This window comes from Linepithema humile, chromosome 1 (assembly GCF_040581485.1).
Source record: "Linepithema humile isolate Giens D197 chromosome 1, Lhum_UNIL_v1.0, whole genome shotgun sequence".
NCBI classification, from domain to species: domain Eukaryota; kingdom Metazoa; phylum Arthropoda; class Insecta; order Hymenoptera; family Formicidae; genus Linepithema; species Linepithema humile.
The window spans coordinates 12,336,476-12,358,648 of record NC_090128.1 but is presented as its reverse complement, the minus strand read 5'-3'; the positions used below and the strand labels follow the sequence as shown (position 1 = coordinate 12,358,648).

The 22,173-nt window shown below is 38.8% G+C and overlaps 6 protein-coding genes and 1 long non-coding RNA gene across 23 annotated transcripts in view; 5 read left to right on the top strand and 2 right to left on the bottom strand.

Moving 5' to 3' along the window:
* The window catches only part of GluClalpha (glycine receptor alpha 1), a 65,606-nt gene extending 54,329 nt beyond the window's left edge, over positions 1-11,277 (bottom strand). For 3 of the 4 annotated variants that reach the window (XM_012366616.2, XM_067357113.1, XM_067357142.1), the window contains exon 1: positions 10,729-10,795. The gene's annotated coding sequence lies outside the window, so the exon portion shown is untranslated. Of the gene's footprint in view, positions 1-10,728 lie in introns of all 4 variants that reach the window. The other variant, XM_067356899.1, reaches the window with a different exon arrangement.
* fbp (fructose-1,6-bisphosphatase) lies at positions 253-4,531 on the top strand. Its single transcript, XM_012366619.2, has 4 exons — positions 253-1,005; positions 2,215-2,679; positions 3,271-3,460; positions 4,189-4,531. Exons 1-4 carry the CDS (start codon positions 830-832, stop codon positions 4,378-4,380), a joined length of 1,023 nt encoding a protein of 340 aa, XP_012222042.1. The 5' UTR covers positions 253-829; the 3' UTR covers positions 4,381-4,531.
* Positions 5,098-10,141, top strand: Septin4 (septin 4). Of its 2 annotated transcripts, none has more exons than XM_012366618.2 (9): positions 5,098-5,377; positions 5,792-5,968; positions 6,394-6,486; positions 6,776-6,941; positions 7,090-7,240; positions 7,489-7,654; positions 8,169-8,325; positions 8,867-8,948; positions 9,065-10,141. In XM_012366618.2, the coding sequence occupies exons 1-9, from the start codon at positions 5,113-5,115 to the stop codon at positions 9,224-9,226; spliced, it is 1,419 nt and encodes a 472-aa protein (XP_012222041.1). In that variant the 5' UTR covers positions 5,098-5,112; the 3' UTR covers positions 9,227-10,141. The 2 variants fall into 2 exon arrangements, with proteins under 2 accessions (XP_012222041.1, XP_012222040.1); XM_012366617.2 differs by having other exon boundaries at positions 8,169-8,337.
* Positions 11,278-11,678: 401 nt separating the features above from the next.
* On the top strand, positions 11,679-14,624 carry LOC105672040 (Cuticular protein 56F). 5 transcript variants are annotated; one of them, XM_012366721.2, is made up of 5 exons: positions 11,679-11,782; positions 11,994-12,151; positions 12,708-12,841; positions 13,734-13,865; positions 14,067-14,624. In XM_012366721.2, the coding sequence occupies exons 3-5, from the start codon at positions 12,791-12,793 to the stop codon at positions 14,319-14,321; spliced, it is 438 nt and encodes a 145-aa protein (XP_012222144.1). In that variant the 5' UTR covers positions 11,679-11,782; positions 11,994-12,151; positions 12,708-12,790; the 3' UTR covers positions 14,322-14,624. The 5 variants fall into 5 exon arrangements, with proteins under 5 accessions (XP_012222144.1, XP_012222143.1, XP_067215382.1 ...); XM_012366720.2 differs by having other exon boundaries at positions 11,681-11,838; XM_067359281.1 differs by lacking the exons at positions 11,679-11,782; positions 11,994-12,151 and adding an exon at positions 13,206-13,457 and having other exon boundaries at positions 12,706-12,841.
* On the bottom strand, positions 13,450-14,292 carry LOC137001249 (uncharacterized). The gene is made up of 2 exons (XR_010891336.1): positions 14,172-14,292; positions 13,450-13,884 (listed from the first exon to the last, which is right to left on the bottom strand). It is a non-coding gene; the product is annotated as an uncharacterized lncRNA (long non-coding RNA).
* A 409-nt stretch (positions 14,625-15,033) lies between the features above and the next one.
* LOC105671968 (activator of 90 kDa heat shock protein ATPase homolog 1) lies at positions 15,034-17,726 on the top strand. Of its 2 annotated transcripts, none has more exons than XM_067358218.1 (9): positions 15,034-15,334; positions 15,595-15,682; positions 15,833-15,912; positions 15,987-16,180; positions 16,258-16,378; positions 16,485-16,567; positions 16,633-16,767; positions 16,847-17,082; positions 17,170-17,726. In XM_067358218.1, exons 2-9 carry the CDS (start codon positions 15,603-15,605, stop codon positions 17,252-17,254), a joined length of 1,014 nt encoding a protein of 337 aa, XP_067214319.1. In that variant the 5' UTR covers positions 15,034-15,334; positions 15,595-15,602; the 3' UTR covers positions 17,255-17,726. The 2 variants fall into 2 exon arrangements, with proteins under 2 accessions (XP_067214319.1, XP_067214255.1); XM_067358154.1 differs by having other exon boundaries at positions 15,039-15,334; positions 15,549-15,682.
* Positions 17,727-17,873: 147 nt separating this feature from the next.
* The window catches only part of mAChR-A (muscarinic Acetylcholine Receptor, A-type), a 21,062-nt gene continuing 16,762 nt past the window's right edge, over positions 17,874-22,173 (top strand). For 3 of the 8 annotated variants that reach the window (XM_067355506.1, XM_067355206.1, XM_067355255.1), the window contains exon 1: positions 17,874-19,169. The gene's annotated coding sequence lies outside the window, so the exon portion shown is untranslated. The other 5 variants (XM_067355461.1, XM_067355348.1, XM_067355419.1 and 2 more) reach the window with 3 other exon arrangements.

The window sequence follows — 22,173 nt, the reverse complement described above, 5'->3', positions numbered from 1 at the left end:
TGTTTACAAGATCGCATCTGCAGCGAGATAGAATATATTAACATCTGTTATACAGAGATGACATATGAACCGTGAAAATAATGCGTGCGAAAAGCGGGCGAGATAAAATAAAACGCGGCAGAATCAGATGCGCAAATAAAATAAAATTCGCGTATTAACTGTCCGTTATTGTCTATACATTATGCGATTATCGGTTTTTTCACGGATTTAATTCTTTCAAATACATCGTAATATCAATGCAACTAACCGACGCGCGTGAAATTCAAACATCGAAAACATGCATCATGAATGCCACTGAATAAATAAAGTAACAGATACGTGAAAGGTGAAAAAAATATAAACGCGGATTGCAAAAAGTGAATTTTGTTTTCTTCGCGACAAAATTGATTTTAAGTTAAAAATTCCAAGATCAAATCTATCGTTAATTATTATTTCACTTCGTATAATATGTGTAACACGAACGTATATCAGTCCATATGCACTTTGCAAATATTTACAGAACTAATCAAACAATAAATAATAATTAACGAGCGAAGCATCTGGTTCCAATGTTTAGCACGCCACTTAAGGCACTGAAGAGCGACGGTGTCGTAGACGCGTATCTCCGTTCAACGATTGCGCCTATCGTAAACCGGTATCTCGTTTAGTCTACGGAAACCGGCGAGCACGAAAACTCCGATATCGCTTCTGCTTTCACTCTCGCGATAACGCGTGCCGCTGACGTTGCCACGACCTTATATAACGGAACGCACCGCCATCGTCGGTTTTAGTCTCCGCCTCGCGCTTCTCGCTGAATCCCTCGCGGTTTCATCCGAAATCGAAAGGCACGATGACGTCGAACAACACGATCATGGACTCGGACTGTATGACGCTGACGAGATTTGTGCTAGCGGAGCAGCGCAAAGTGCCAACTGCGAGCGGCGATCTCACGCAGCTCTTAAATAGCATACAAACAGCCGTGAAGGCCGTCAGCTCGGCCGTAAGAAAGGCCGGTATCGCTAATATGTAAGTAAATACACAAGTTTCCGGCATAAAATTCGGCATCGCCCGTGTGTGATAAAAGCAAACACGCTTGGAGTGAATCGTCATTTTCTGATTAAAAAAAACGTAAAAGAAAAAGTATAATAAAGTATGCGCTGTTAGATATTCTAATTTCTAAAATATTTAATGTGTACGATATGTATATTTTTTAACTTTTATCCCACTATAATTTATAATTTTTATTAAATTCGGAATTATACTCTACTTTTCATTATACTGATAATTATACGTATTTTGATAAATATACTCCTACTATTTCCAATTGTGTTGATATTGATAAATATACTGTTAATATTTCCAATTAAAAGATTATTTCACGATTGTTAGATAGAAAACTCATATATTATAATATGCAGGGTACGAAATACTTTTCAATTCTGCCCGACACGAAAAATATTTAACACACAGCGGTCGGAACTCGATTAATATCTTGTACAGTGTGACGCGTAAAGTCTCCGTAGCATCGTAAGCGTGACTAACGTTTACTCGACCGGCATGCATCTATTTTATTCAAATGTATTCGACGAGCGCGCAGTTGCTGTGCATTTACCGTCATGCTCAAGCTGCCGATACACGCCAGTAAACATTAATCTCTATGCCCTCTGACAATTCTGTAGTCCTGCATGTAAATAACATATAAATGATTCTCCATTATTGCAATGCCTGGTGCTTACTGTGTCAACATGAATAAAACAATTTCGTAACCGGTCGTTCCCTGTCAAATTTCCGTAACAAACTTTCCTTATCAAAAGTTTCACACGGGATTGAATTAAAATTAAACAGTTATAATGAAGCCATTAAATTTTTTTCAATAACGTCACTAAAATAATTCTTATTTTCTTTTTATATTCCCACAATACCTATTAAATAATTCTGTATCATTACTCTGTATCGATTTGTAATAAATTTTTTACACGCGCGCTTTGATTCTCATAGCTCTTTTTTTATTAGTTTTTTTTTCTATTAAATAATTGTATTTGTTTTCATATCATCTACTAAATATTTGATATCGCTAGAACTAAAGCCATTTCATTAAAATATCTCAGTGTCGCTAATACACCAGTGATGACTAATCAGAATATTAATCCGATTGACCACGCAATGCTCGCTCGAACGCTAAATCAGCTGTTAAACACGCGCGCGCGCGCGCGTATGCATTCCAAATTCGCTTAGGTACGGCATCGCCGGCAATACCAACGTACAGGGTGAGGAAGTCAAGAAGCTGGACGTCCTGAGCAACGAGCTCTTCATCAACATGCTGACGTCCTCTTACACCACGTGCGTGCTCGTAAGCGAGGAGAATCAGCACGCGATCGAGGTGGAGACGGAGAAGAGCGGCAAGTACATCGTGTGTTTCGATCCATTGGACGGCTCGTCCAACATCGATTGCCTGGTCTCGGTGGGCTCGATCTTCGGAATTTACAAAAAAGCCGAACGATCCGGAGAATCCGCGGTTCAGGCCGCCCTGCAGCCTGGACGAAACCTGATCGCGGCCGGATACGCTCTTTACGGCTCGGCGACCATGATAGTGCTCTCGATCGGCGGCGGCGTTAATGGATTCACGTATGACCCGGCCATCGGAGAATTTATACTGACCGAGAGGAACATGCGTATGCCCGACAGAGGGAATATATATAGGTATGAAGAAAAAAAAAGAAAAGAAAGAAAGAATGCGTAGTGAAAAAAAATTAATGTAAAATTGCAATTATTATAATGGACAATTTTGGGATCAACTATTGTAGGTATAAATTCTTCCACGTATATAAATTTGCAGCGTGCAGGTGAAATTAATTCCTAGTGTTGTAATGAAGCAGATTGCATAAGTAAATTCAGTTATTTTACATACACATATATTTACTTATGCAATCTGTTCCATTATAACACTAGAAATTAATTTCGCTCGCAAATTTACGTTCATATAGAAATTTACATCGATAATAGTTGATCCTAAAATCGCTCGCTACAAGTTCTAATTTTGCACTTATTTTTTTTGCAGTGTGTAGAATAAAATCTATTCGTTACATCGAACAATTGCCGTGAATTGCTCATATTTGTGTCGAAATAAGATGACGTGACAAAATATAATCATGTGCGAAATTTAAATTAGATTTTCACGACAAAATTACACGCTGTTAGCGGAAAAAATAATTTACGTTAAACTAATCGATTAATTAAGGGACTCGATTGTTATCGATTGCATTGGAATCGCGTGTAATTATTTATTTACAGTATTAACGAAGGTAACGAGAGCACATGGGACTCGTCTATTAAGGAATATATACACTCCAAGAAATATCCCGCTACCGGGAAGCCCTACAGCGCTAGATATGTGGGCTCCATGGTCGCCGATGTGCACCGAACGATTAAATACGGCGGCATCTTCTTGTATCCTGCGAGCAAGAGCAATCCCAACGGCAAGGTATATAATTTCAAGATAACTTCTGAACTCTTCGCTAACTTAAGAAAAACTTTCACAATACAGACGCGGAGAAACGAATCGAGGCAGATAACAAACGAGGCAGAAACATGACAAGACCGATAATAAACGCAATGTATTACGACACACACTCGCCCTCTTCGCGTCATAATCCCTTTACTTCTCTTTTTTTATCTTCGCATTTTCTTAGTTTTTCTATTTTTATTCTGATTATTACAAAACACCTTGATCACGTGCTTATCGGATGCACTTATCCGCCACGGGCGGATTGAGTAATGAAATAACTGATAGCTGCAACAACTCCGCTTTGTAACAGCTGTTTACGTTGCCGTTTATCCGATAAATGTGCAGAAAAGTATCGGACTTTGGAAATTATTTTATCTGGCGGTAAATAATCGGTTTGAACTTAGATCAGTGTGGCGCGGTGCCGTTAATTTCTATCGTAAACACATGAAAAATTATCGGACTTTGCACGTTACTTCGTCCGGCAAATACAATAGTTGGGACTCTTTATCAAAATATCGTTAATGGGCTCGGTATCCACAAGAACGCGTTTAATTAATTAATTTTAAATGTTTTGGCACTATTTTGTCGTCGTATTTTATCGCGCAGTACAAAGGATTTAAAGCGTACTTTATTTATTTAAGGTACAAGAAATGAAACGCGATAACTGCTATGCAAATGATGCTAATGTAATTCCGCAATTTCAGCTGCGACTTTTATACGAGTGCGTGCCAATGGCTTTCATTATCAAGGAAGCCGGTGGTCTGGCAACAAACGGAAAAATTGATATTCTGGACATCGTTCCGGAGAGCATTCATCAGAGATCGCCCATTTTCTTGGGCTCCAAGGATGACGTCAACGACGTACTGGCGTGTATAAAAAATAAAACCGATCGGTGAAGACGAGAAGAGAATCTCTAACGCGAAAATTCCTCTACCTAATAAATATTTCAACAATCAAATATATAATTTAAGCGAATCAAATTTATACTTTTTATAATTGTTTTCGAATTGTTTTGCAAAGTTGCAATAAAAATTGTTTTTCATTAAATTGCGAACGTTTCAAAACTTTCGCGTCAAGAACGACCTTAACATTTACGAATATACGAATAATTCATTGCTGCTACAAGATAACGTCAGATGTTAAACAACTCATATCAATTAATTATTATTATATGCAAATACAGGGATATAATGGATCTCACGTCATCAAGCGCTTTTACAGGTCATTGCAAGTAATTACGGGCGATTGTTAGCAAATCCGGCAAATCCGGAAATTCGTTGTTCTCATAGAATGTTAAAATTAACGCTAAACGTTAACATGGAATTATCCAATTTATCTAGCATAGATATAAATAGATATATCTGTAATCAATAAAACTTTCGCAAATAATGCGAAATTGCAAGAAATATCCGAGATAATATCAATATAACAATTTCGTCGATATTCCTTCCAAGAATTCGATCGAATCAAACTGCGATGATGAGATCTCTGTGTTTATTTTTCCGCGACCCTGTTTGCTAATGCACGCAGAGCAATCAACGAAATGTCTGACAAACGCAACCAGTGTTGAGCGATTATTTCCGCTCTTCCGCCTGTACAACCGTTAAAGAAGACGGCGAGCGCTGATAATGTTGCTATTTATTCTACACGCGCCGTGCACGCCCGGCTCGGCTTATAACCTCTTCAGCGTGCGCGCCCCGGAGTGCATTCGTAGGAGCACGGGCAACTTATTGATCGCCGGTCGACAGTGCGCCAGCGCAAGTCGACCGGCCGAACAGAAGCATTCACGAGCCGCCCTCGGCCTTAGTGCGTTTGCCCGACGTGTCCGGCGGCCGCTGTGTTATGCTCGTCGTCACGCCGAAGCGTCCTTAGATGCTGCCATTATGTCCGGTGGTACGTAAACTTTTTATTCAAAAAAAAATCCTCATCGCGCACGCCTATTTAAGTATTCATTAGTAGCCGCGAGATCGTTCTCGAGGAGCTAGCCTCTCGAAAGCGGCTCGCTTCGTCGCGACGTGAATTATGCAGGGAAGAGAGACGCGATATTTATTGACACCGCTCGTGTACGCCGCATTGCTGATAATCGACGATAGTTTCCGAGCGAGATGCAATCGCGATATCTATAAGTTTCATAATTATATCGAGTAATTTTGCGCGACTTACGTTTAGAGTTCGATAAATATATGTTTGAAAGCTATTTATTCGCTAAGCGCGAAATTTTTGTTTGCAAAAGATAAAAAACTCAGCGAGAGATTTAACTAACTATTGATGCCGCGATATTAATGATCCTTTGTTTCGCTCAGTAAGACAGGGATTATATCGGCTTCGCGACACTGCCGGAGCAAGTGCACCGAAAATCGGTGAAGAGGGGGTTCGAGTTCACCCTGATGGTATTGGGTGAGACCGGTCTTGGCAAGTCGACGCTGATAAATAGCCTCTTCCTCGGGGACCTGTACAAAGACCGGCGAATCCCGGATGCGGCAGGTGCGTGTAATATATTTATAAATTCAGTCTTTTTATAAAAAGCCTTTTCATAAAGCGCCGTATTTTTGTAGGGCGGCGTTTTATGAAAAGTCCAGCCTTTTTATAAAAAATACACTGAAAGCCCGCGATACACACAATTTTGCATTTAATTATATAAATTTATGCGGAGGTTGTTGCAAAATAAATACTGTCCGTCGGGTCGAAATCATAATTGGTTTTTCGATTGAACATTATGCGGTGACCAATCGGAATAATTGCGACACAGCAAGGGCGTGACGCAACCGAATAATCGCTGTTCCAAAGTTTTCCGCACACTCTCCATGAGTTATTGACACGCGGAAAATATTTGATCAGCTTGCATCGTTGGTAAACCGCTCGTCCCGGCTACGAGGAGTAGTCGATAAATATTCATCGTCCACTTTCAGAACGCGTGGCTAAGACCACCTCTATCGAGAAGAAGACAATGGATATAGAAGAGCGCGGCGTTCGGCTCCGCTTAACGATCGTAGACACGCCAGGTGAGAAATGTCGCCCAGTTTTTTTCTTTTCATACGAAACAAATTGCGCATCTATTAATAATATCAAAATAATTCAACAGATAATTCGATAAACGACGAGAAAAATAAAAGATAACGTCAATAATTGCATTAATCATTAAAAACAATTTGTAAATAGCGATTCTTCGATTTTACATAAATTTATTTTATAGATAATGATACTAATTGTGTGAAACGGTTTTTGCAATAATACCGACAATAATACCGATTTTGTCAAATAATTCTGAAACAAGTAACAATATCGTTCAAGGATTCGGCGATGCAGTAAATTGTGAGGATACATGGAAGGCATGCTCGGCTTACATCGACGAGCAGTTTCGTCAATATTTCACGGACGAAAGCGGATTAAATAGGAAAAATATCCAAGACAATAGAGTACACTGTTGCCTATACTTTATACCACCGTACGGACACGGGTACGTGATGAAATATAAACATCTAATTTCATATTTATCATTTTTATTAAGCGTTAAAATTATTTTTCACCTCACGATAAAATTAAACGCAATTTTAATATCAAACTTAATTATCATTTTAATTCTAATATTAATGATCTTTTTGAAGCCTCCGACAACTTGATCTCGAGGTATTAAGGCGTTTACATCGAAAAGTTAATGTCGTTCCTGTGATAGCGAAGGCAGATACTTTAACTACTCACGAGGTGAAAAAGCTGAAGGAACGCATTTTGGCAGATATCGAAGAACACGAAATCCAGGTTGCGTATTTTTATATCTTATAAAACAATTTTTTCCTCACTCATAAATAATGAATTTCATAATAATTAATGTATTCTCCAATATTCATTTGAAAAGTTTGACTTTGTAATAATAATAATTAAATCACATTTTTCAATGATCGAGCGAGTTTTTTTACAAACGTGATAATTTAGGTTTATCAACTTTTCCGAGATATTATATACGTATATGATTAAATGACAATAAATCTTCGTTAATTTTTGCACAGATATACCAATTCCCGGATTGCGACAGCGACGAGGACGAGGAGTTCAAGCAGCAAGATAAGGAGTTGAAAGCCTGTATACCGTTCGCGGTCGTCGGAAGTTCGACGGTGCTGGAGGTTGCCGGGAGAAAAGTTCGCGGCCGGCAATATCCGTGGGGCGTAGTGGAAGGTGAACATTTCTATTCTACATAAAATTAATATTTTTCGATTGTACTGCGCGCGAGGTAAGTATAATTAAAATAATTTTTTAATGAATATCGAACAGCCGGTGAAAATAAATTATCACGAATTTATAACAAAACGTGTTCGAGCGTCGAGGAATGTGATTTAATTTTTATTATAGCTTAAATCCTTGCTAATGAGCATTGTTTGAAAAAAATTAGAAGCACACTTCAGTATCAAAAGAATTGTCGATTGAAAACAGCTTTAATGCGCTCGTTGCCGCTTATTAGAGGAATAATAGCAGCTTTTTCTGATCAAATTGTCAAGTAGGGAATAAAAGCGATTAAGAATTAAGATCGTAATTGACAAAGGAGTCTCTGAAGCTTAATTCTTTTACGAATATAATCAATCGTCGGCGTCAATTAGCGTATTCGAAAGCTGAAGGGGTTGAATTAAATTGCGCCTCTGGCTTTCGCGCGCCGGTGCACGATCTTTACCATCTCGATTCTGATTGATCATAGTCGAGAACCCGAAGCACAGTGACTTCGTCAAACTAAGGACGATGCTAATATCGACGCACATGCAGGATCTAAAGGACGTTACGCAAGACGTTCACTACGAGAATTTTCGAGCCCAATGTATTTCACAAATTTCGCAGCAAGCGATCCGGGAACGGAGGTATTTACGCATGTAAATAAATATTGCATTTCAGTAGGTATATACGGACGCTTATCGCGCGTTCGCAATGCGTACAAGGGTGTCTCGAACTGTCCTACGATGGATATAATAATTTTTACCGTAATCTGCATTTTGCAACTTCGAAGATATAAAAAATTCATACTTAGATTGTTGCTATGTGCAACATATTAATTAAATTCCTGAAAAGATCTTGATATCTTTTGATATCTTTTCGAATATCCTGTACGCTTTGCATGATTATTAAAAGTATTTGCTATAGTAGATTGTTTAAAGTATTTGCAAAAGTTTCCATAATTAGTTTGTAACACTCTCGATAGTATAATATTATAATTTAAAAAATTTTTATATTAATTTTTATGTTACTTAAAAAGTTGAAGAGTAAATTTGTAAATTTGATATTTCCTTATATAAATGCACGATATTCTTTTCTTTACCGTACAGCTTTGATTGCATTTGATAGATAGATTCTAGTCCCCCTTTCGTATAATCCGAAATACATACGATTATTTTTTTCTTACAGTAAACTAAAAAGAGATTCTGGACCACATTTCGAGAACAGTATTTCTGACACGGACAGACTCCTTTTGCAGAAGGACGAAGAGGTGAGAGCAACAATCTTTACGCGTAATTCAACGACTGCGTTTTTAATATGTAATTTACAGCAAAATTTTTTCGCGTATGTACCGTTTGCTATTAAATTCACGTTCGCGATTCGCAGATACGAAGGATGCAAGATATCCTGGCGCAAATGCAAGAAAAGCTCAAAGCAACCGGTCAAGTCGGCGGTGGTGGCGGATTGAGAGGCCGTGTGGGCAGTCTCGGCAATGATTTGGATTCCGCGGATGTGGAAAAAAAACGGAACAGTATTATAGACGTGTGAAGCGTAGATTATTTTTGAAACATATTCAAAATAGAAATTTTTACTCCCGTGAGGTCTGTACATTTCGTTCAATTTTGGTCTCTCTTAATATATTATGTAGAGCGTAGAATTTTCGAATTTTAAATTATCGATTATGTCGCTATGAATTTATGATCAAAATTATAATAATTTTAAATTATTAATTTATTCCTATTTATTTTATAATAAATGTAATTAAATAATTAATTAAAATTTAAGTAAAATAAATTTGTCTATTTATAAGGAAATTTAAATATTTATTGTGTCACGATTACTTCACTCTCTTCGTCACGTAATTTTTATCGATATTCGAGGAAAAGACAAAGATTAACAAATGCTGCCAAATGTTCGATCAAGAGTCGAGTTTGTACAGATCTATCGATTACATTTTGCAATATCACGTTAATGATACGTGAACGTCGAAACTTATTTTGTACTTAGCAAATCTAGGCAATTTATACACACAAATAGTAGACACGCATAATAGTACCAAAAAATATTGAGAAATATATACTTATAAGTATACAAGTGCTCGTTGCAAGACGAATGATGACTTTATTAACATAAAGTTGATCGCACAAGCAATTAAATCAGTGGAATAATCTTATTTAATTTACTGTTTAGTGCTAATATGAAAATTATAATATCGAATGTATACTGTAAAACGTATAATTATTTATAATTAACATTCTAAATACGCACAATACTCGCTAAAAAAATTATGTAAGGATAATTGGCCAAGAAACGAAAGATTTACGTTTATATTACTATATCAATTATCCAATTCGTTTCTCACGGTCATTTGCTTTAAACTGTATTATTGAAAAAAAGAACATGTAGATGCTTTATAATAAAAGCATGCCGTATCAATGATATGGTCAACTTGAATCTCAACAATTATTTTTTATCTTTATCCCACTTCATTATATTTTTACTTTGATTATCTAATAGAATCATCTCAAGCAAAAAATATTTGAATTTATATTTAGCAAAAATGTATCATTGAATTAAGAAAAATAACGGCATACTAAAAAATTTTTAATTTATTTGGCAATTTACATCAACAGATGATATTACGTACGGCATTTACTTGTCGTCTTTTTACTTAATAAACTATATTTTTTTTTATTTGTAGAAATATTTTTTATTATTCGGTAATCGAAGTAAATATTTAAAGAAACACATTTTATTTTTTATAGCCACAAATGTGTAAAAAATATAAAACATTGTGAGTGCCTTTCTCGTGCTAAATCCGTTGTCGGGTTTAAAAAATTTTAATATTTATATAAAGAGCATACATTCCAAAATATTTATTAAATTAATTTTTTCTGTAAAAACTATTTTTTTATATAATTTATTAATAAAAAATGTAAAATATATTTAGTCAACATGTGCGATATAGATTATATCTGCGAAAGAAATTCAGTTTTACGAAAATCAAAATATTCGTCTCTCAACGGCACAACAAAAACACTTTCACTTACCAGTAGCGCGTAAGAATTCCTGGAATAGCGTCGAGCTCTGTTTCCTCGAATTGCTGCGTCGAGATGATCAGATGTTTATCCTCGGCATGCTCCATATACCGCTTACCACAAATACACAAGCACTCGCGACACAATACTTTTTACCATTTCAAAACATTTATTGCGGGATTTATTTTTTATTCACTTCTGACAAAACTCGGTTCGGCGAAATCTGTGACGGAATACGCGATGAAACGAGACGCGTCTGATTGTATGCGAAAATGGCAAGAAGCAAACTGAAGTTTTGCGCGTTTAATTTGAAACGACTTTATTCAAACTGCTGCTACCACTTCATATTATTGGCTTTACTCGATTCCACGAAATTGACGACAAAATGCGCGATGTTACGGAAAGCATCTGATCACACGCGATAAGTAATGAAAACTGAGACGCGCGTAAAAATACCGAATCTATAAAAAGCGAATAACACGGCGATCGCAAAATGATGCTAAAAAAGAGCGGACATGGTCACAAAGTCAAACCGCGTTTACGAGTGAAATTTGCTCAATTATGATATTTATTGTTCTGAACGCAATATCGTTTCAATAATATCGTCACACGCGGTACTTGTTCTTTCTCGCGTATCTCTTTTAGCGTCAGTTAATTTAATAAAATCAGCGACAAGAAGCACGACGATACGAGAAACACCCGTCCTCGCGCGAGAATTTACGAAAACTAATGCTATATTCCGTTTGTCGCTAACAGCGCTACTTTCAGCAACTAGTTGTATCAAACGTTCTGATTGGTTATCCGCTGGAGAGATTTACAAGGTCGCAACCAATTCTTTGCAGATTTCAGAAATTCCCTATCCAGCAGCCAATCAACACATCCGATATAACTTGTCATAGAAAGTGTAAATGCGCAATTAGCAAAAATTTAAACGCGTTTGTAGATAAATCTGATTTTTCTAACCGCCATCTTTTTGTCGTTATTGTTCCTGCTAATACTTGTCTTTTTACCTCTGATCGTTTAATTCGACGAGCTTGATAACAAAATATGTGAGCGATTAAATATGGTGAGCACGCTTCCCTTGTTATCTTGAATAAGGAAAACTTTTATACATATCACGAGGTGCGTAATACTGTTGTTTACAAAAACCGAAATAGCGAACCATTCTTACAAAATATAACCTGTGTTCTGATTTTTAGAAAGAGCAGCACACATAATATTAATTAATTAATATTAGAAGGCGTATAAGTATTCTAATTATTTCTTATATATTTTAGATCTTATAATTCTATATCACCCAAGGACACAAATTTTTTACCACTACTGCAAATGGAATGTAATAATCACATAGTATGTTTTACATACGTAATTAAGAAGCATTGTCTGAATCAAATATTATTGAGAGATGCTGTAAAACTACATATTTGAGAAATTGGTAAGAACGGTTTTACCTAAAAATATATAGAAATAGATAAATTTGCAATACATTACTGAATATTTAATATTCTTTTAGTATTCTTTTATCTTCAAAGTTTATTAATTTTAATTTACAATTTTAATACTTGTTTTAAGTAAAATTGTTAACTAAATAATGTTTTTTACTTTTTCAACATAATTAATTTTTTGTATAAATATAAAAACTTTGCAATGATATTTAAGATGTATCTATGAATATTTATTTGTGTAATTTTTTAAATTATGATACTATTTGACAACAATCTTAAAAATTAACTATGCATTTATATTAATTAATATAATATTTGAAGTTATCATTATATATATATATATATATATATATATAAGCAATTAAATATATTACATTGCAATAATTACTTTTAATTGCTAATTTACAATTTTAATTAGTAAAGACTTGCTCTGTTATGAGTTAAAATATGTATTTAATCTGACATATTCCTTGTTCAAATTAACATAAATTAAGATGAGCAAAAAGACGGTCTTATAGATCGTAAATCGTTTATTGTTTATTGCAGAATCCAATATCCATCATTATGATATCTTGCGACACTTCATTTAAGGTTTGCCGCAAATCTGTCCATGAGAATGAAAAATTTCGATGACGCAATTGAAAGGAGAACTATTAATTCAACTTATTGTTATCTGTTGGGTAAGGCAAATTATATGGTAGTCTCAATCTAACAAATTCACTAACGAATCAGTCGTGGCACATTGCCAAACATAATTTCCAAGTCGAATTTAACAAACTATCACAATATATTATTAATTTAAAATTATCTAAATGTGTAATTAAAAAATTTGAAATAATAAGCAAATCTTATTATATAATTATATTATAATTATAATAATCTAAAATTTAATTTTTTGATAAGTTGGAATTGTGATTCAAATCACACGCATATTACGCGCGTAATTATTTCGTAATTATCTCTAATTATCAAATTAATCTAAAATTTTATTGTAATTTAAAGAAACACGATGTCATATCTCGATACGATAATAATGTTGCATAGTATCAGGAACTGTTGCGATTATGCCGAATGAATTATTAGAGCCGCGCGTACCGCCAGAAATCTGCGGTTTTGTTATGGGCCATAATTACTATTATGCGAGATCGCATTAAAGCTCCCTCGAGCAACTATTGCATCTTCCATCTCCATCCCGTCACAATCGAATTGGTCGCTATAAAACCCGACTGTTGCGATGAGCCACCTCAGTTTTGCGAACGCTTGTAGAATTCGACCAAATTGCTAATGATTCGGAAGGTTAGTATTTATTAACATAGAATTTATTACATTTTGTTAACAATTTTATATAAAATTCAGCGAACAAGATAAAATTACAAAAGTTGGCTTTAGTGCATGGCAAATTAATTAACTTTGCACATATTAAAGTAAGACGTAAATTTTCACTCGTTCATTTTATCGCATGCTCTTTTATGTTAAATTGAATATTATTCTTGAATGTAGTGTCAAATATTTTTACATTATAAAGCGTTAAAGGCTTTTTTTCATGTATACAACATGTTTTCTTTCGAACAGGCGATACTATTAGCGATGGTCTTGGTAGGAGTTCGAAACGAACCGCAAGGTCCAGCCTATCTTCCACCCAGTTCTCGACCTGCTGGTGGAGGTGGAGGTGGAGGTGGAGGTCATCCGGATGAATGGGCCGGTGTAAGTATGTATTATATATCTTCAACAAAAAGAGAATTATTCGACAAAACTCACATTTTTCTCTATTCAGAATATTTAGATTATTTTATTGTCAAATATTTAACGACACACTTTTTATTTCACGAATATTTTTCAAAGTATTTTTGTAACATTTCTTTTACTCATGCGAGTTGATTTTTCTAAAACTGAAATTTTTATTAGGATCCGGCGAACTACGAGTTCTCGTACGAGGTTCAGGACGCGGCAGCGGGTCTGGATTTTGGCCATCGCGAGATGAGAAAGGATATGGAGGCTACCGGGACTTACCACGTATTGTTACCGGACGGCAGGACCCAGATCGTTGACTACGTCGCCGATCAAGACGGATATCGGCCGATGGTGCGGTACGAGGGAACCGCCAGTTATCCTGCGCCAGGACCAGCAGGACCTGCACAAGAGGAGGGCTACAGATATTAGAACCTTAACTTTCTCACGATGGAGGGCCGATTCTTAACACTTTAGAAGGATTAGGTATCATTTAAAAAGTATTTTTTTTAAACATGAGAACGATCCAATAATCATTATTGGAATTCTCGAATGTTAGAGTACGAACATTCGAGCTTTATTAAATAATTGCGATCAACGGAATAATATCGCAGACGATTTGGATGATTTTTAGTTCGGAAAATAAAAGAGATATTTGATAAGAGATATTTGCCGTGACAGTGGCAACTATAATTTTATTTGTAATATGTAATAAAAATAATATGTGAAAAATAACGGAACTCCTTCGTTTTTTCTCTTCGGTATTTGGTAATCTATAAGTTTTAAATGCATGTGTTTATATTACTAACATTGTAGACTTTATTTCTAGATTACTTTCGCCAATTAAAGGTTTGCTAAGCAGAAATAAATAAATCCACGGATAAAGCATGAAGAATAAAGTGAGATAGAGTTATCGTCTCTGAATCACCTGGATCTAGTATTGCATAATCTATCTTTGTCGTATGTGATGTATTCACATACGACAATGACGTCGTTTATGATGTAAAAAATGCCGAAAATCTGGACGATAAGATAAATTTTTAACAAATTATTATTAATAAATTTTGGTATTGTTCAAGCAACTTTTTAATATAATAATATATTGCGGACAAATTTCACCAAAGCTTCGAACAGAAACATGTGAGTGGCCCATCTTGAGATTATTACACTCAATGCCTGAAGTTTCCAGAATGCTCAAGAAGCTCGCATGCTGAGTTCGCCTGTTGGTAGTTGCGAGATTTTGGAGCAATCCTTGCGAACGCAGTAGTATTATATTAGATCATTGTTGACAGTGCGTTCTGTCACTATCGTTTGATAAACTCTCTCGTGTCGTCTTACAACACGAACGAGACGGTTAGGTATCGAAACGTTTCTACAAACGAGAACTGTCAAGCGAAAACGCAACTCGAAGCGTTTTTCTAACCATACTCCCGAACACAATTCGCGTAAGTAATCTATGCATGCTAGAAATTTTGATGAATTTTTATTTGCGAAATTTACTCGTCGATGTAAAAAGCGTTTACAATTGTTTTGTTACCTTTTACACTATAGGTTATGTTATATCCATAATGTAACAATAAGTAAAAAAAATTTTCTAGAAAGTCATTATTCTATTTGTTTTTCTTGTAATACTATGAGTTCGAAATTTCCAAATTTTAGTGTACTTAGCGAGCAAGACATTCCTTACTGTGTCTCTGTCACCTAGCTGGAACTATGGCAAAATGGGGCGAAGGTGATCCACGCTGGATTGTGGAAGAGAGGCCTGATGCCACCAATGTTAATAATTGGCACTGGTATGTTAATAAATTTAGTCATGCCAAATGTCGCAACTAAAATATTTTTAAGTCATCAATATGATTCTAAAATATAAATATTAGGTTAGATCAGATGTCAAGTTTTACAGTATTTATGTAATACTTTTTCAAATAAAAATTTTATTGCAGGACGGAGAAGAATGCTTGTGCATGGTCACAAGAAAAACTAAAGGAATTATTGGTAAATTTAAAAATTGAAGGAGATGGAAGTTAGTACTATATATTTACACATATTTGAAGTAATATTTATACTTTTTTATTATACATATTGTTGAATTTGTAGTATCATGTAAAATAGAAGAAATGGAAAAATGCGAAGGCGAAGCGGTAGCAAATAATAGAAAAGGCAAACTTATTTTCTTTTACGAATGGAATATCGTGCTTAAATGGACATCAAACGATAAATCAAGTAAAAAAATTGAGGGAAAGATTAATATCCCTAATCTTTCTGAAGAGAATGACATCAGTGAAGTAGATGTAAGTATTCTTTGATCAAATTATATTATCTGTTATTAAATTCTTTTATGAATGTTTAGATTGATGCATATTTGTAGATTGAAGTTACATTGAAAGATAGTACGGATGAAGGGGAGAATGTAAAACAATTTTTGCATACAAAGGGAAAGGATATACTGAGAGAAAAATTGATAAAATATGTATCTTGCCTAAAGGAAGGTAAAGCAATTCTTTAAATTTTAATATAAATTGAACGTTATTTAAGAGATGTGTAATAATACAATTTGTTGTAATAATTATGTGCTTGTTTCTTTTTTGTTTACAGAATTTACGAAAGGAATGATACTTCCTAAGAAGGACAACGTAAAGGAAAATATTTCGAATATAACATCCGGTTTCAATATTAAGGTAAGACATCTGGAGATAAAAAAGGATAAAAAAATATGATTAACAACGTTTAATTTTCCCTCAAGATGCAAATGAATGCTACAGTAGCACCAACGAATAATAAAGCAGCAGAATGTAAGATCTCAACCACTACCATTAAGCAGCAGATAAAGTTCCAATGCAGAGCAGAAGAATTTTACAACGTTTTCTCCTCAACTGAGGTATAATAATTTCATTCAAGTATTATCACGTTAACATAGACCGAATTGCTAATTGCGACAATATTTCTAATTTTCATAGATGGTACAAGCCTTTACGAAAAATCCGGTAAAATTGGAAGCGAAGAAAAATGGTCAGTTCGAGCTGTTTGGCGGCAATATTCACGGTGAATTCGTGGAGATTGCGCCAACAAAGATCGTTCAGAAATGGCGTTGTAAACAGTGGCCATCTGGACACTTTAGCGACGTAACGATCGATATCAACGAGAAGAACGACCATACCGAGGTCAATTTAACGCAAACTGGTGTCCCACTTAGGTAAGTGCGAGCGGTGATTTACCATGTATCAGCATTGTTGACGAGTAAGGCTACCATACGTGATACGTAAATGTCGACGATTTTCAGCGAGGAGGCCTCCACGAAGGAGAATTGGGACAGGTATTACTGGGACCCCATAAAGCGCACATTCGGCTTCGGATACTTCATGTGATCTAAATTCACTCTAATGGACATTTATTTATTGCTAAGTAGAACAATCGCGGCGATTGCGCGTGACCAAGCGCAATCGCGCGAGTGCTTGACTTCTGCAGAAGCATAGACGAATCTACGCGGTGGGGAAGAAGCGTGTCCAGTAAGGATTTACTCTATTCTCTCTCTTCGTATATTTGGTACCGCCTTGTGTTTAAGACTTTAAATTAAATACTGCTGCGCAACACATCGCGCAACACTACAAGTGGCTTGTACGTCTTTATCTACTAGATGTCTAATAAATCATGGAATAGTGTGAATGGTGAATCTAATCTGTTCTTTCTGTACGGGAACGACCGATGTATCGAGCCTTACTCCTTCAAGTCACAGCATTACGATGCTAGCTAGATTGTCCAATCCAATTATAGCTGCATGGTCGCTGTGAACTAAAACGTTCCATTTCCTACAATAAAAAAAAAAAAAAAAAAAAAAAACTGGCCGATAACGCAATCAGTCTTCTCGCAAAAAGAACCGACAATGTGTTCCACAACGCTAATAATAATAATAATAATGCGTCGATAATAATAATAATATCTTGTAAATCTCTGAGTCACGCAACAATATGATTTGATTATCGACAAACGCGCGATTGCATTCGTATGTTTAAAGGCGCGGATAAAGCGTCTAAGGATTAAAATCACGCTGCGTGCAGGACTTTCCCTTCGCCTTTCGCATGGAAGGACAGGACCAATGTCCTCGCAACGGCTAGGCGGGAGCGGCATGAATGGGCAGATCCAGAGAGCGGCAAGAGTGCGCGCGCCTTCGAAAATCAAAATCAATGTAGTCGCCGTTCGCACCGGCCTGCTCGCTCGCTCGCACGCTCGCTCGCGTATTGCCCACGCCCTTAGTGCGCCTCGCGGTCCCAGCGCGGACGTTGTCGGAGTGCAGTGCCGTTTGTCGTGCCCTCTCTCTATCTCTCTCTCTCTTTTTCACTCTATCCTTCTCTCTATTTCCCTCCATCTCCCTTACTCATGCAATCACACAAGCGTGCGCTCAGATACGTTCACACGCGCACATTACTCGTTTCCCTCCCTCCTCCGAGCCGCCCCACTTCTCCTTATATTTCTAATCCCGCTCTCTCACTCTCGCCCCCTCCTTTGGTTCTCTCCGATCATCATCTCTTCGTTCCTCTATACAGTTTTCCTGCTTTCTCCCTCTTCATTACGATCTTCGTCTCCCTTGCTCGCATCCCTTGGCCAAGTCAGTCGGGGAAAATCGTCCGAGAGAGAGAGAGAGAGAGAGGGAGGGAGAAAGCGGGGTTAAATTACCTCCCTCCGGCCGAGAGGCGCTCTCTACCTACCACCATCATCACCACTACAATCACGCGGCCAGTCTTCACTCCGATCTCGCGCCAGCACCATCGGGCGAGCTCGCGATTTACGCGTGGACCATCCCTTCGTGTTTAACGCGCACCCTCTCCCTATCTACGTCTCTTTCTCCCCTGTTCATCCCACCGCGCGGTATCTCACATCCCCGCATCCACCCTTCCGTCTCACCGTCCCTCATCTAACGTCCTTCTCTTTCTCTGTTTCATCCAGAGCACGCTCGGCCGCGTGTACGGGCGCATCCCGCGTCCCGCCCCGAGCGCACCATGTTAATTATGCGCACGACTGTTCGCCGTTGACCGCTATCAGCCGGTTCGCGACAAGTCTAATCACGAGATCGTCTCGCCGACGAAGCCGCAGCATCGGGAACAATCCCTCTCGGGAGCATCGTCACGCCGGCGAGCAGAGCAGCCAGCGGCGTCTCGTCGTCATCGCCCCGCCGTCATCGTCGTCGTCGTCGTGATGATCGCACACCTGGACCGATGGTCATCCTCGCACGAACCTCCTCGCCGGTGATACGGGGCACGCGCGCCGATTGCACACAACAAACATGTGAGTGCGTGAGAACGCCTCTTCTCTTATCCCCTTGTCGCCACCCCCGCGCGCAGTCTCCTTTCCCTGTCGACGGACACCCCTGTGTCGCGCGCCCTGAGAGGACGCACGACGGAAAAGCGGAGCGCTCTGTCGCAACGCGCGCGACTCGCGAGAGAGGAAGATCCCGCGGCGGCCGCCACGAAACGCGCCGACGAGGGGTGGTCGCTCGCTCGCTCGCTCGCTCATTCGCACGAGAGGGAGGATCGGCTTTCGTCCTCACGCATTCGTACACATCGCCTCGCCTTGTTCTCGTATCGCCGCCGTCGCCGCCGTCGCCGCCTCGCACCAGGAACAACCGAGAGGATGCGTGACGCACTCGACACGGGCGAGTATGGCTCGGGGGTGTAGAAAAGGTGGTGGCTTTTTTCTCTCCAGTTCTTCTTTCGCTGTTTCTTTCTCTATCTCATTTCCTTACTCTCTCTCTCTCTCCCTCTCTCTCTCTTATTCTTTTCCCTTCCATTTTATTCTGCCGCGCGATTATCAGCCCCGGCATCTCGAGTCTCCGCCGCGAGAATCGAGAGATTCCGCGTCGGAGTCTCGTGGTTGGGCGGGTACGGCGTACGAGCACGCCGCCGGACGAGCCACCCTACTTTTCCTCGGGGTGGTTTACTTTCCTCGAGACTACCTGGCGTAGTCGCGTCGCGTCCCTCGCTCAACTCGGGCCGCGAAATCCTTAAATAACGCGATTATGGGAAAGACGGATGCGTATTCTCGGGGTTGAACTCAATTTGGGCTCGGATTCGTCGAATCGGGGAAGCGTGTGCGTGTCGGGGGTGCGAATCGTCGACGGTGGTTTGCTACAAAGTGCGCGGGGCCGCGTACGAGAACTTTGCCCGCTTCGGAGAGTAGAGTGTTTCTTTTCTTTTCTTTATTCGAGCAGTGCTTTCGGCGTCCCTTAGGTGTGCCGCGAGGTTCTCCCCCGACGACGTCGAAAAGTGGACCTTTCTGCGAATTCACCTACGCCCCTACGTGCGAATTCAATTTTAGGATCCTTCGACGCACGCTGATGAGGGATAAACAAATGCGGTCGTTCAACGGCGATCTTTTTGGCATTGAAAAATGTCGCGCCGCCGAAGGGGAGAAACGTTGACCCAGAGTAAGATCTCGTCATGCCAATCGCGTGGAGGTGATCATCCATTCATGTGGTTGCTCGCATGAGAATAAACTTCGCATTCATCAATTCTTTTAGAACACACCAAGATCGATAGATCAAACACAATCGTCGAGCGTAATCGTCCGACGCTTTAAGTCACTCGCGCCAACTTGGACACATTCAATCAATTTCAACTTCGCCGTTGAATTCGCAACTAAGTTTTCGTTCACGGCGTGCCGTTTGCCATAATCGCAGCCTAATTTGTTTCGAGAAGCGGGGAAGCGATAACGCGATATCCTCTCGCGTTAATCCGTTGCACAATCGGCGATTCGACGATGTCGAGAGTCGGAAACTGCCTGCGGTAAGTCACGTCGGTTGTTTATCTATAAAAATGCACGCGGGATTTTCCGCGTTATTGACGAGGGGCATGGGCGATACGTGAGAGTTTTTCAGCATGCGGGGGATTCGAAAATAACCGACGATAGACGAAGGAAACGCGGCGTGGATATCGTTTTTCATTAAAACAATGCGCGCCCGAGCCGTTATTTTTCCGTAAGGCACTCGCGTGTGCGTGTCGGTACCCGCGCGTCTACGAACGTGTGTACATATCCGGAGGGGGCAGGGGCGGGCAGGAGGCATTTATGTACACATTCCGAGAGTTACCCGCACGCGTATAAAAAATAATAGATAATTGCCGATCCGTGGAATGTTTAAATTCAATGCTTTTGCATGCCGCCTCCCACATGTACGAATCGTATTGTCGCGCGTTTTCTCGAAAGTCGCACGTTGATAACACTTTTATCTGTTATCTAACTCGCGCTGTTTGAATAATACAAATTAAAAGACAGATATAATCTCTCTTGGTCTGTAAAAAAGAATTCACGTAAACGTTACGACAACTGTGAAAACGGGAATGCTATTTCAATATATCCGCCGTGGCGGATGACGTTAACGGCGTATTGATTTTAGTATCGAATGTCATTGTGCGTACAACGCGTAAGGAGGAAATCATTTTGCAGAGCGTGCACGGCGGAACACAATTCCCAGCGCTAATTCGGCGTTTGTCTCCTTCATGGGCGGAGACGCGCTTCCGCTTGCAATTCGCTTGCGACTCGCGATCGGCATCGCTCGATGATACACTTCCGGCTTTACGTAAGATTATTATAGCACTCTTATCGCGCACGGCCGTAACGTGTCGTCGCCGTTATGTCACCTCCGCCTCGAGTTGTCAGCGGAATCCGCCGATTTTATCAGCGCTTCCGATACTTTGATAGCATTTCTCATCGCTCAGAATGCATTTCGATATCAAATTTTTTCGACACTAAAAACGCAGATGACACTTTCCTACTTATACATTCACAATGCGCACTATTCACTCGTATTTATTTATTTATTTTTTTTTTTTTTAATATAATTCACCGAAATTCAGTCTTGACTGCTAAATTCGATATCGCAAAGTTCGAATAGTTGAAAAAAAGAGAGCGTTTTACAAAGTTAATTGCGACATTCGATGTTGATTAGATAAACACGTCGGTCTTTTGCATTTAAAGAGCGACGGATAAGCAATCGGGAATCGCAATGCGAAGATCGAATCGGAGAACGCGACATCTCGCGCGATGTCGGACTGCAATTGCGGTTCCGGTCACATCGCACGAAAGCTTTGAATTCCCCCGATCCTCGCATTAGGTCCGTTCTTTTCAACCGCGCTTTATTACACTCTCTCTCTGGGCTCTAAGTGAAACGGTTGTAGTTCACGCTTCACAGAGAAAAATGGAAGAGGCGAAGAGAGAGAGAGAGAGAGAGAGAGAGAGAGAGAGAGAGAGAGAGAGAGAGAGAGAGAGAGAAGGGGCGGGGGGGAAAGGGGAGAAA

Coding starts and splice junctions, on each gene's coding strand:
- Septin4 (XM_012366617.2), top strand. CDS start 5,113: ATGTTGCTATTTATTCTACACGCGCCGTGCACGCCCGGCTCGGCTTAT. Junction 6,942..7,089: donor ATACCACCGTACGGACACGG/GTACGTGATGAA, acceptor ATCTTTTTGAAG/CCTCCGACAACTTGATCTCG. Junction 7,655..8,168: donor TCCGTGGGGCGTAGTGGAAG/GTGAACATTTCT, acceptor GATTGATCATAG/TCGAGAACCCGAAGCACAGT.
- LOC105671968 (XM_067358218.1), top strand. CDS start 15,603: ATGGCAAAATGGGGCGAAGGTGATCCACGCTGGATTGTGGAAGAGAGG. Junction 16,181..16,257: donor ATGACATCAGTGAAGTAGAT/GTAAGTATTCTT, acceptor GCATATTTGTAG/ATTGAAGTTACATTGAAAGA. Junction 16,379..16,484: donor TGTATCTTGCCTAAAGGAAG/GTAAAGCAATTC, acceptor TTTTGTTTACAG/AATTTACGAAAGGAATGATA.
- fbp (XM_012366619.2), top strand. CDS start 830: ATGACGTCGAACAACACGATCATGGACTCGGACTGTATGACGCTGACG. Junction 1,006..2,214: donor AAGGCCGGTATCGCTAATAT/GTAAGTAAATAC, acceptor AAATTCGCTTAG/GTACGGCATCGCCGGCAATA. Junction 3,461..4,188: donor AGAGCAATCCCAACGGCAAG/GTATATAATTTC, acceptor CCGCAATTTCAG/CTGCGACTTTTATACGAGTG.
- LOC105672040 (XM_012366721.2), top strand. CDS start 12,791: ATGACGCAATTGAAAGGAGAACTATTAATTCAACTTATTGTTATCTGT. Junction 12,842..13,733: donor AACTTATTGTTATCTGTTGG/GTAAGGCAAATT, acceptor TCTTTCGAACAG/GCGATACTATTAGCGATGGT. Junction 13,866..14,066: donor ATCCGGATGAATGGGCCGGT/GTAAGTATGTAT, acceptor AATTTTTATTAG/GATCCGGCGAACTACGAGTT.